General features: G+C 44.3%; 1 protein-coding gene across 4 annotated transcripts in view; it reads right to left on the bottom strand.

Moving 5' to 3' along the window:
- RUNDC3B (RUN domain containing 3B) overlaps window positions 1-13,895 on the bottom strand; it is a 596,000-nt gene that overhangs the window by 131,871 nt on the left and 450,234 nt on the right. For all 4 annotated transcript variants that reach the window (XM_063921483.1, XM_063921484.1, XM_063921482.1 and 1 more), the window contains one exon: window positions 13,712-13,869. In XM_063921483.1, the coding sequence (XP_063777553.1) occupies window positions 13,712-13,869 (158 nt within the window). The remainder of the gene's footprint in view (window positions 1-13,711; window positions 13,870-13,895) is intronic.

The following is a 13,895-nucleotide window of genomic DNA, read 5'->3' as shown; positions in this document are numbered from 1 at the left end:
GGCTGCTTTAAAAGGTGAACCCGTCCACGGGGATCCGGTAAGTACTCCCCTGCACTGGGTGGGGTGGGGTAGAGAGGAAGAAGAAGCTGCAGAGGGGCACCAAAATGACATTTTTTTCTACGACCCCCAACTTGAAAACATTCTGGCGCCCCTGTGCAGCTCTATATAGAACGGTAGCTGGGTAGTGAGGCAGGTTGTGTTTACACGCTCTGGCTGTCGTGGATTAGACATAAGGTAACACACACCCACACACACACCCTCCCCTCACTCTACCTGGCATAATGTATATCAGGGGCTCTACCTGGCACAATGTGTATCAGGGGCTCTACCTGGCACAATGTGGGCTCTACCTGGGATAATGTGCATCAGGAGCTCTACCTGGCATAACTGTATCAAGGGTTCTACTGTATCTAGCATAGTGTGGGCTCTATCAGGCATAATGTATATCAGGAACTCTACCTGGCATAATATGCACCAGGGGCTCTACCTTGCATAATTGTATCAAGGGCTCTACCTGGTATTGTATGGGTTCTACCTGGCATAATGTATATCATTGGCTCTATCTGGCATAATGTGGGCTCTACCTGGCATAATGTGCATCAGGGGCTCTACCTGGCATTATTGTATCAAGGGCGCTCTCTACATATCATAGTGTGGGCTCTACCTAGCATAATGTAACTCAAGGGCTCTACCTGGTATAAAGTATATCAGGGGCTCTACCTGGCATAATGTGCTTTAGGGCCTCTACTGTGGTGTAATGTGAATAACGGACACTACTGTGTAATGTAATGTGTATTGGTACTATTCTGTGGCCATGCTCCTTCCCTATAAAGCCATGCCTCTATATTTTTTGCACACGCGTACGACGCACACCGTCCCTATTTTAAATACTGTATGGTGGGAAAGGGGGCACCAAATCTTTTTCTGGCACAGGGCACCAAAATGTCCAGTTACGGCACTGACTGTTGGCAACCTGTGGCAATCGCGTTACAGTCAAAACAATTCAAGCTTGCAATGTCAGACTTGGCATGCTAATACTTGTAATTCCACCTAATTAGAGCGCCACAGGTCAGCTACCTCAGCTGTAATACTTTAAGCTGCTCTATTCAAATCTTCAACTAACAACAACCTGCTCTAAGTGTTAGTTATCAGCAGCAGAGAATAATGTCCATTCATATTGTGGAAATGCTGAATAGAACCAGATGACTCAATTCAGACAATAGAATACATAAATGCATTTTAGCACTCAATGGCATTCATGGGCTTAAGAAGAGATAAGATACACTCTGGAATATATTTCTCTCTGGACCTCTTAAAGTCAACAGCTGAGGGGTTTTATTGGCCAGTGATGCATTGGAAGAAGCCAGCAGGCTCATACGCACAACCTAATGGTTTGTCGTTCTAGCAGAATTTATTTATGGGGTTACAGTGCTGGAACCCTGGTGGTATTAACCCTTCCTAGCCCTTTACTAACACTCCAGGCATTATGCTCCTGGAGCTGGTTGGCGTCACTCAAACCACCATATAAAAAAGGAACTAATCCATATTTGCTGAATTCATAGTTTGTATTATTTTGTTTCATTACTCCCAACCAGTAAGATTATGCAAACACCCAGAGATGGGGAATACAGGACGAGCCAGCTTCAGAAAGTGCATCACATCAAAAGACATACTCGTAGAGCAGACCGTCAGCAAGGTACAGTGGGGCAGATGTATTAACCTGGAGAAGGCATAAGGAAGTGATAAACCAGTGATATGTGCAAGGTGATAAAGGTACCAGCCAATCAGCTCCAATATGTAAATTAACAGTTAGGATCCCATTGGCTGGTGGGTTTATCACCTTGCACATATCACTGGTTTATCACTTCCTTATGCCTTCTCCAGGTTAATACATCTGCCCCAGTAATACCAGTGGCTCCAAGAGATGGGTACGGATGTTATTCCATGAAACCCGTATACAAACAATGGGAGAGATGCATCAGAGCTTCTAAAGAGTGGACAAGTGAAGATGACATCTAATAGCAATAATCAAGTAAATTTAGGTAGATTGGTTGCTATGGGAAACTCCATTTTTCCACTCTTAAGAAATTTTGATATATATCTAAAAAAAATATGGTTGCGTTGCAGCTTTCTTTTTTTTTTTGTCTCAGGACACTTAATTCTGGTAATGGGCCTGGCCACTAATGTCCACTGAGAAGAAAGAGCTTGTGGACATTCTTCACATTATGACACTAGAATACGGACACCTGGAATAAGACAATGGATAATGCAGCAGCCCCTGACTTAACAGCATCCCTTCTTCCTTATCACAGCACTGGCCGTTCCTAAGTCGCCACTAACTCTGCCCCTAATTCAAGCCACAGTCCTTCCTTCAGGTTATGGAACTTTGGACACTGATATTCTCTATACTGTATCCTATTCCATATAATACAGTATATTATATCCTACTCTATCTCAAACTTCAATAAGCTTAACCAATCCCTAAGGGGCAAATTCCCAGTCTGTCTAAGGTCAATCCAGTGGAAAGGAAATAAAGAATAATTTGCACCAAGTGCATAGACTTCCCATGACACCAAAGGTATTTCCAGTGCACTCTTCCTTTATGCATTTCTTGTATCACAATTCAGTAGCCTTGTACACTATAGTTACCCTGAGAGGCTGCCCCCTCCTGGCTGAGTAATGGAAGTATATTTTACACAGACAGACATGTAGGATATATTACTCATTATCCCACTTATATCGCTTTCACATCGCAAATGCCGGGTCCCACCCGGTAATCTGAAACGGGTCCTTAACGAGTGGGACCCGGCATTGGACCCTAACAACTGGCTCCCTGATATGCCATGTGGGGTTGCCATAGCGGCAGGGGGTGGAGCCAGCATTGGGGGCAGGTGCAGAGGCGGCTCTAGGAGAGCCTCTCCCTATGTACTGAACTGGGCCCAGGTTGCATCGACACGGAAACCCCTTCACACTGCCCCTGACCCGGTATTCAACCCGGGAATAACACTGCTTTATTCCCTGGTTGAATTACCGGGTCAGGCGACCCAGGAATTCGCCATGGGCCCTTTCACACCGCAGAGCGACCCGTGTCTACCCATCAATATACCAGGTCGATACCGGGTTATTTGTGCGGTGTGAAAGGGGTATTACACAAAGTGGACTTTCACCTCCAGAATATTGTTCAATACCTTATTCATCCCAGACGTGCAGAAGTTTTACATTTGTATCCAAAAAAAGGCGACATTTCTCCAACTTGAGCAATCTGTTGCCTCCCCTAGAATCTGAAAAAACATATTCAGCTCTTATACCCACAGCAGTCCCATAGGGTCACACTCAGATCAAAGTAAAATGATTTGATAAAGCAATAATTTGGGGATCAGTCCCTAGGCTATGTTTTGTCAAACCAACATACTAAAGTCCATGAGAACATTCTATTAGTCAAATGACAAACAAGGTGCCACAAACAACATATGCAATATAAAGGTCTATGTACAAAGCCTCGAAGAGAGATAAAGTGGGTGGAGATAAAGGGGGAGATTCAAATGTTTGAAAAGTCAGTTGGGAGTCTGTTTTTTCCTATCTAATAGACAGGAAGGAACAGACACCCAACCGACTTTTCAAACATTTGTATCTCCCCCAAAGTATCAGCTTGTTCTGCCATGTTACAGAATGTGCTTGAAAAATGACAGTTACTGTAGAAGCTGGTTGGCTGGTACTTTATCTCTCTCCAATCCAAGGCTTAGTACATAGACTCATTCCCACTGGAATCCACCATTACAGAAGTCTCTGTACTTTGTTGTATTTGGCTACCATGTGGAATTTGTAGTTCATTTTTATGAACATCAGCTTTTACACATTTTTGGGAAATAGCCTCCTACTCAGATCGCTCGCAAGGTTCCCGTCTGCGCTAAACACTCTGTCCGAGTACACACTGGAGGGTGGGCAGCTTAAGTAAAGCAAAGTTACTTTGCACAAGGGACTCCAAATTGCCTTTTTTTCCTCCCAGGGTTCAAAGGGACGGTCTGACATCATTCTAGTGCCTGAACCAGAACACCACACCCAAGTTTTATTTTTATTACACACCGCGACTCACAGCGCTTCTAGTAGTGATAGCGCACTGGCACCTAATGAACATTATTTTATTACAGTTATTTTCATTTTTTTAATGCGGAGTCTACACTGAACACACAACACAGTGCCTCACAGTGCTGCAGCCCACAGCCCCAGAGCCGGCCCTAATCAATATGATGCCCTCTGACCCTGCACCCCTTTCCCATCACCCCTCAGTCACCCTGCACCCCTTTCCCATCACCCCTCATTTTGGTGCTCCTACCCCCTATATTTTAAATAGGAACAGTGCGCACATTCAGCGTGCAGCCCAGAAAGGGGCGTGTTCTTTTGGGAATGGGCATGGCCACACAATAGTGTCCCTAATTCAAATTACACCACACCATATTGCTCTTTATTCACATTAGACCACACAGTAGTGCCTTTTCTATACATTACGTCACACAGTAGAGCACCTTATACACATAATGCCACACATTAGTAACGCCTTTCTACACATAATACCACACAGTAATGCCCCTTACACAACACACATTATTATTGTCCTTATAATCATAGCACGCCTTACACAATTATGCCAACCTTTATTCATGTCCTTATACACATGACACACATAATGCCCCTTACACGTCGCACATTATTAATACATTTATACACGACACACGTGCCTCTTACACAGATGCCGAACACTATTGCACAACGGACCTACCCACACACAGCACTCACATGGCTGCTAACACTGTGACCTCTTCCTCTGCTTGGATACAGATGTGTTCTCATACATCTTGCCTCAATATGCCATGCAACTCCCGTCCAGCTCTGCTAACGTTGGGTGCCTTTTTTTTGCAGAAAATGCATCTAATTTTCATTGCTTTGTGACTAGAACGTACAAGCAGCTTCTACTGATTAAAATGATATGTAGCATGCCTATATTCTGTGTGCCACTGTGGCTGTATCTGCATACGAAATGCTACGTTAGAGTGATTTCCAGGAATACACTGTAATGTAGCATTTCATATGCAGATACACAGACTATAAGCATGTCACATTATTTTAATCAGCAGAATCTGCTTGTGCCCCATGGCATTCCAAATGCCCTAGGCATTTGACTAGTTTGCCTATGCCTAGAGCCAGCTCTGCACAGACCATCACTGACACAGTCACAGCAGTGATGCAGCCCACAGCCCTTCACTGACACAGTCACAGCAGTGATGCAGCCCACAGCCCTTCACGGAGTCACAATGATTGGGTATCGGATCCCGGCGGTCAACATCCCGACGCCAGGATCCCGGCTGCAGAATGCTGGCAGTGGGGTTAGCGCAAACGAAGACCTTTGAGGGCTTGCTGCGCTCGCCACGCTGCAGGCTCGGTGTCATGAACACCCACGAGTGGGAATAGTCCCTGTTAGTCGGCATGCTGACTGTCGGGATTGAGAGCCGGCGGGATGTTGGGATCGTTAATGTGACCGACGGCCTCCTGACCGCAGGTCACATTTCTACATCCCAGTCACAGTCTTGCTGCAGATCACAGCCCTTTACTGACAATCTGAAACATTGACAGTAGTGTGACAGCCCACAGTCCTTCACGGACACAGCAGTGATGCAGATCACAGTCCTTTACTGACAGTCTGACAGTGACAGTAGTGACAGCCCTTCACGGACACAGACACAGCAGTGATGCAGCTCATAGCCAAATCACTGACACAGATACAGCAGTGATGCAGTTCACAGCCCTTCACTAATACCCCTTTCAGACCGCTTGAGCCGGGTCGCACCCAGGACTCCCGACACGGGAGCCCTGCCACCGCTGTCTGCAACACGGCATTTTGCCGAGTTGGTGATGTCAGCGGTGACGCGGCGGGGTCGCACTTGGAGATCACATGATCTCCAAGCGCTGCCTGTTCACACTGTGTGAACGGGAAATGGGTCGCATCGACTCGGCTCCTGTTTACACCGCACAGCGAGCCGGGTAGAACACGAGTTCAACCCTGCTCGCTACCAGGGTTGAAATACCGGGTCGCTCGAACCAGTATATTTACACTGGCACCTTTCAGACCGCACAGGTACATGCGCGCTCATGTGCCAATAACCCGTGTTCAAAGCTAGTGGTCAGAAAGGGGTATGATACACAGTGCTGCAGCCCATAGACCCACCCCATAACTTTGAGTTGAAACTGTTACCAATTAGCCGATACACGCCGTATCAAGTCCCGGCTGTGAATGAAGCTCTCTGTTCTAATTGCTTCTAAACAGCCACTACTAAGAAAAGCTCCGCTATGCTAACAATCTTATGAGCTGCCTTTTGTCTGCTCTATAGGAGGAATATTATTATTGGTCAAATCTGCTGTGAAATCCACCTTGTGCTTTGTGGCTTGATAAATTATTTTTCATTTGTCTTTATATGTAATTTTTAGATGAAACGCTAAATGTATTTATCTATTGCTGCTAATATTCGGTTTTATTGCATAAAAACAGCAACAAATTTAGATGGTTTAATAATTATCTATTACACTTGACAGTGCTCCTGATTTATACTTATTTATTTTTACGGGTCAGCTCCTCTTTAGTGGAGCTGCAGTCTTGTAATAGAAGGTATCGTAAGAACAAGTGCTGTGTTTTATCCGCCATGTATTTTCCTTTGGTGCTTTCTTAATCCGATTATCTACCATAACCCTCCAGCGTCCTGTGTGAAATGGCACCAGAAACACAGGGGGAGGGGCTTTTAAAGAATCCAAACACACGAGATTCGACACCGGGAAGATGATGTTTTGAATTGTTATGAAATCTGAGCTTGGTTGGCAAACCCAAACCAGGGCTCGAAACCACTCGGAAATGGCAAATTCGGGTGGGTTTTGTTTTCTGAAAACCGAACACATACATCTCTACTTAAAACTATGGGTCATCATGGTATTTGGGGTGGATCTCTATTGCATACTTGCCTACTTTTGAAAAAGCATTTCAGGGAGATTGTGAAAGTAACACCTATCAGCGCGGACGTGTACTGCTACATCTGAGGGGCGTGTCATGAAAATTACTTACAGCCAAATGTAAATGAGCCCCAGCGTTAGTAAGGCCTACTCGTTGAAGAAAATACACCGATATCTTTCAGGATGTGTTTGTGTATTGTGTTTTACAAGAGGTTCCATATACTGTAAGTGGCCACAAGAAACCTTATTTAAAATGCATGTAGCTATAGGGATTATTGTGCCTTTTAACCAATGCAGGGAAATGGCACTTATGATCCCATTTGAATGTATTTATCTCTGATTTCTTCCCCCCCCCCTCAAGAATGTAACAGCTACATAATAGGGGTAATGTGCAATCAGGGAGTTTGCTAATCTGTTCAGGGAGTGAGGGAGATTGCTGCTCTTTCAGGGAGTCTCCTGCAGAATGAGGGAGGGTAGGCAACTATGCTCTATAGTCGCCTCTTTATAAACCTATTATAGATATATATATATATATATATATATATATGTGCTACCTAATGTGCTTTGTTTTTGTAGTTTCAGTAGTTTCGCATTTTCAGATGCCCTCTCTCTACCAGGTACACAGTATACTTAAGCAAAATGATTGGTGACATATTACAGTGAGCTGCCAAGGAGCGGATCCTCACACTATGGGCCAGATTTATCAAGCTTTGGAGAGTGATAAATAGCACGGTGATAAAATACCAGCCAATCAGCTCCTGTCATTTTTCAAACACAGCCTGTGACATGGAAGTTAGGAGCTGATTGGCTGGTACTATATCACCGTGTAATTTATCACTCTCCAAGGCTTGATAAATGGGGGCCATAGTTTCAGCCCTGTCCAAACAGAAAACAAAGAATGTAAAAACTGGCTAAAATGCCTTGTACACAGGGATGGATGTCTGATGGGAGATGCACAGCGTCAACTCCGAAATCAAAACTTTTACACCCAGTGATCTTTTGGAACTTTTTGGGAAATGTCTGATGATTGCCAATCCTGCTCATCTCTATGGGTTTAAAGTGAAAAAGAGTAAACATGGCAGTCGCAGAGTGTCACTGCTCCGACTACACTTCTGCTAACTGAACTGCCTCCTATGAGCAGCGGTGCAAGTATGTGGGTATGGAGTACCCTTAAGAATTTGTCAGCGGGTTCGCAGTAACACCTGCCACACACTTTGCCATTACCACAAATATAATGTGCCACAAAGCAACAAGACCATGGTGCTTGGCAGCATGACGGCTCCTCTTTGTCAGGGTTACTGGGAGTGCAACAGTGGCTGTATTTTCCTCTTACAATGGAAGCATTACTATATATTGTTATTAAATTGGGGGCATTACTATATATTTCTATTATATTGGAGGTATCACTATATATTTCTATTATACTGGAGGCATTACTATATATTTTTAGCCTTGCCTCCAGATTCCCAAAAAAGGGTCTGTGTCATGTAGCCACTCCCACTAGCAGCATGTTGCCACACCCCCTCACATCATATGACCACGCTTATTTTTAGGCACTCCGTACCACTACGAAAATATTTCTACTTGCACCACTGCCTAAGAGGTCTAGTGATACCCAGTGGCAGGGCCCCCTAGGAGGTATACCTGACATTGCACTCTGATTGTAGCCGGAGGCAGTAATCTGGATCACCTCTACCATATCGCACCAGCGTCAGCACTGCGATCACGCAGATCACCAAGTCCTGATTTAGTGACAGCGGAGACAAATATACACTGAATATTCTCTCTCTCTGCCTGGTGTACAGGACACTTACGTTTTCTGCCACTACTTGTGGTTAAAGGAGGAGCCGCAGGTTCCCCTACACTATCACAATTGCGCAAACTCGGCGACACAGACTAGGCACGCTGTTACTGTAGTTACTTCTCCCCCTGGTTATAGCAATCGATGACCGCTATAGCATACACTTTATAATAATTGAGCAGGTTTGGCGACACAGACCAACACACAGATAGCTGCTCCCCAGCTAGTTCTAGCAACAAATAACAAATATAGCGCGACTTCAGTGATCTAATAGCTTTGTTTACAAAAGTAAAGCTTAGCTACAGAAATGAGATACAGAAAAACAGTTACAAGTTACATGGATGAGTTACAATTCAAAATAAATAAGGAGAACTTAAACAGAATAACACACAGTAGGGATGGCCATTGACCATCAATGATCCGAAATCACTGATGGTCTATGACCGTTGTTAACGACTTTTACCATCAATGGGGGGGGACAACTAGATGGTTTCCCACCATCATGTTAAAGAGTTATCAAATATTTTTTTTTTGAAATCTTTCAGGGAGTCAGGGACACGGTGCATAGCTCCGCCCCCCGACACCCACGAAGCCACGTCCCTGGGCCCTGAGTGGCCTGCGACTCACTCAATATTAAAGTAAGGGTAACCATCGATGGTCAAAACCATCGATGGTTCCCTTACAAATGGTTTCCCTCCATCGAGGTTATCAATTGATGGTACCATCGATGGATAACCCACCGGTGGCCATCCCTAACAAACAGCTAATCGGTCCGGGAGGATCGACAGGAAATGCAGGACATGCAGGTACAGGTTTCAACTTAGCAAAATTGATCCCCCAGTAAAAACCAAGAAAAAAGGTTGCCAATACCTTTTATCAGCTGATCACCCCACCCCATGGACGATGTCACCCAAGTCTCTGGTGACTGTCTGATAAGTTACTGAAATCTCGGACCATCCCAGAAATTCCCACGTAACACTTAAATTACAGCTGTGACCTCATACATTGTTGCTGCAGTCACGCCAAACGACCCCTCTCGGCACACCAGCTTTCTCGTGCTAGCGGTGGGTGTCTTTTTACCTGAAAGTGTGTCTTAATTGCGATGAGACTAGGACGCACCAGGAGGCTGTGCTGATTAATTTGACGTTCAACATTTGTATATTTGTGTACAACGGAGTCTCTGACTCTGTATACAAAGTGCTAGGATGCAGCGACTGTGTTTTTTTTCCATGGCAAGTTCCGATGTACTTCATATATGGTTTTGCCTTGTAAGTGATTGCCCCTTTAAAAAAATTGGCCGGCATCCCGCACCCTATTACATCTTGCCCATTATATCACTTCAAACATGACTGATCAGTGATGTGAGATTGGTTATGTACCTCATTTCTCTGAAACCGTACATATTAGTGATTTCTAAATTATATCTAACCTACATATAGACTTCAGATATTTTAATATGATTTTGGAAGCCCCTGGCGGTCTTAGAAATATTAATGTTTTGTCAAAACAGATCACATATGGTTTATCTTTGATTTACTATGTGTAGTCCCATCTGCTGCCTACACTGCTAAGGGCTTCCCTCCTACCTCCTGCACTCAGTGCCAGCTTCAATATGTGGCTCGCAGACTATAGGCCTGGTTTACAAACCGTAGATCAGTCAATTGTGTTTCCTAGTCACAGAATGTCCTCAGAGAAATGCATTCTAATGAACCACACCAACCTCCTCTCCTGAATAGAATTAACATGCTAATGACAAACCTTCCTTGGGCTAACAAAAGCCTTTCTTATACCTGTCCTCTATGACTTTTAATTAACTAAACATTGTATCAAAAGAAAACCATAACTCGCAATAAGTCCCTATTATCTCTATAATCAGCAACAGTATCCCAAAGCCAAATATACAAAAATGGGGTAAATATACAGCTTCTAAACTGATCGCCATGATAGGGTTTATTTCAAGCATTTTAAAAGATCAGCTCAAGTGTTTTATTTATTTATTTATTTTTATCACAATGTCAGAATCAACTTTGTGTCCGCAACTTGATAAATAGTATTTCTTTCAGTTGCAACCATCCATGTGTTTCTCTCTGTACATGCTTCATGCTGCTTTCCCCAAGGGAGCCAGGTGACCAAAAATAAATTAATTTCTTACATGTTTTTACATGATCCCATTAGTTTTAATCAAATTACACTGGGGAAGGGGGGGTATATGTATCAAAAGGATTTTGCTGTAAATCCTCTGGAAATTGCCATTTTCTGAGGTTTTAGACATCACTTTAGGACTCCCCCATATGTATAATCAGTGTATGCAGCAGATATAGAAGATACTGTACCTGCAGCGGTCATGCCACTGAGCAGTCCCAATAGCTTTCTGTGGGGCTGCGATATGGCTGAATGTATTAACTCCAATATTTAAAGACATCTTCAGATGGCATTTAATCATTGTAGCCCATGGGCTACATTCTGAAAATTGTCCCGGAGAGAGAGAGACGAAGGCTCCCTCTCGGTCAGTCGTCGCTTGCGCTTGTGTATCCCGATGGTGGGTTGGGGTTAGGTGACTGGCGGTCGGAATCCGGGCGGCGGTCAGCATACCGAAGCCGGGATCCCAGCCGTCGGCCACCTGACTACATCCCCGATGGCACCAGAGGTCTATTACAACTCAGGGTCTGACACACAGAAGTATATACATCCCCAGAAATATGCACATCTACAGGACAGTTAGCTATCGGAGGGCTATTCCGGCAAGATTTAGATGATGCAATTCTGCAGACAAAAATGTAAATTTGTGAAAAAACATGGTAGCAAATGACTGCATTTTATATTTGTCTGTATTACAGTGAGGGATAAGTATTATTTATTTATTAACAGTTTCTTATATAGCACAGCAAATTCTGTTGTGCTTTACAATTGTTAACAGTGATAAAACAAAAATGGGTAATAACAGACAGTCATATAGAGGTAGGAAGGTCCTGCTCGCAAACTTACACTCTATAGGGACATAGTTATACCTACTGTACTGCATAATGGTCCACCAGATTGCAAAGGTTCTTGGTGGGCTGTATGATATGGTCACACAGCAATGTTGTCCTGGGGACAGGAGGCCGTAAAAGTGAAGACAGAGAAAATACTGTATGTGAGGATATGTGTTGACTGTACACAGTGGGGATGTAAATTAGATAGGAAAGTTTATGAAGGTTACAGTATGTGGGAGGATCCGGAATATGATGAGCTTGCCTGAAGAGATGAGTTTTCTAGAAACGCTTGAAGGTTTGGAGACTAAGTATAGCAACAACCAGAATCTGGAAGGTGTCTGGGAACATCAACATTCTCTTTAACATCTACCAATGTGCTAGTAACAATGCTGCAACGCTCTGATTGACTACAGGTTAGTACTATATTAGTTTTGCACGCTATACACAACTTTAAACACAGATACGCATGACAAATAGACACCTAAAACAGGAGTATAAAATGCACAGAAAAATTATACATTTAACAATGGTCAATGTCCGTTAGATTCATGACTGTACCCCTTTAACGTACATTTAATACGTTTGCATAATTAGTGCAAGCACAGTGTATTTTTTCTATCATATTTTGTAATCAAAATCAGATTACATTTGAACACAATGAATCTCATTTGATGTCATGACTCATACAGAAAAGGTCTGCATTCAAAAGTACATTTCCCATCTTCCGTCGGTAATTAACGCCTTTATTCTGGTAGACCAAAATAATAGATCCGTATCACTCTTACATTCATCAACCCGACGAGCCTCACTCCAAACCTGAGGCGTCACACAACAGTGAGTGTTACATTTTAATGAGCAAACATCCAGACACACATAAACTGAACTGAGTGAAACACACTAATTATATCTTCTATCTAAAACATCGTGCCTAATTATTATTGAGAGGTTCTTTCAGAGATGATAAAGTCAACATGAGCTTTGATCATAAAAATATTGCTGTGTAAATCACATTGCATTGTCACCAAAGCAAGTTTAAAAAGCACCCAGGGCCGGCTCAGGGGCTTTTTGCGCCCCGGGCGGCCATAGGGGGCATGGCTTCATACAGGGGGCGTCGTCAGTTACGCCCCCTGTCCAGTAGTAGCGCCGCTGAAATGATGTGCGTCTAGTTCCCTTCGTGGAGAGGACCTTTGCTGTGCGGTGCGCGATGACGTCAACGCGCACCGCACATCATTACAGAAAAGGTCCTCTCCACGAAGGGATACTAGACGCGTAGCGTCTAGTTTCCCTTCACAGCGGGCAGCCCACGAAGGGAAACTAGACGTAGCATCTAGTTTCCCTTCACAGCGGGCAGCGGGACAGCGGGCAGGGGCACAACAGCAGCAGATCTTGCCATGGTGCGGCGCCCTCCGGAAGGCGGTGCCCCAGGCAAAAGTCCTGCTTGCCCGTGGCAAGATCCGCTACTGAAAGCACCCACAGCCTGTATAGAACGGAGACAGACAATTTTGCAGTCTGCAGTAACATCCATGACAAGCAAGACATGAGACGTGTCTGGTTCCATCCAACTCAGCTTACTCCAGTCATAGGTATGCCCAGGCTCAGGGCAAGTGGTGTGTGACCCAGCCCCACGCCAGTACATAGGCTGCTCACACATACCACCCCCTGGGGACATGGCTTAGCCGCCCTTGGGAGGCCACTGCTTTCGTCCCCTACCAGCATCTCAGAAGGCTCCAATGGAAGAGGCAAACTCGTTTTGAATCCAAGATGGCCGATGTGAAACTGCTCTATTCTGAAAACAACAGCTTCACATCAGCCATCTTAGATTCAAATAGAGGCTGCCTCTTCCCCCTGGGAGCTGGCTGAGATCTGGGCTGTGCACACCTATGCCCTCCAGTGTGTGTGGAGGTGATCGGTGCAGGTTAAGAATTTGTATTTTTCTCATACTTACAGCTGGTCCTGCAGCTCTACAATGATGTATTCCAGTTGTTCTTTCTCCAGCTTGTGGTTCAGTTCTATATCTTTAATCCTCTGAGTTAATAACTTGTTTTGGGAGGCTGAGTCAGAAAGCTGAACTTCCCGAAGGCGGACCAACTCTTCAAGGTAACCCTGAAACAGGAACAGTGCAGGGTCAA

The sequence above is a fragment of the Pseudophryne corroboree genome, chromosome 5 (genome assembly GCF_028390025.1).
Source record: "Pseudophryne corroboree isolate aPseCor3 chromosome 5, aPseCor3.hap2, whole genome shotgun sequence".
In the NCBI taxonomy this organism is placed as follows: domain Eukaryota; kingdom Metazoa; phylum Chordata; class Amphibia; order Anura; family Myobatrachidae; genus Pseudophryne; species Pseudophryne corroboree.
Note: the sequence above shows the minus strand (reverse complement) of the source record. Positions and strands in the feature narration are given on the sequence as shown.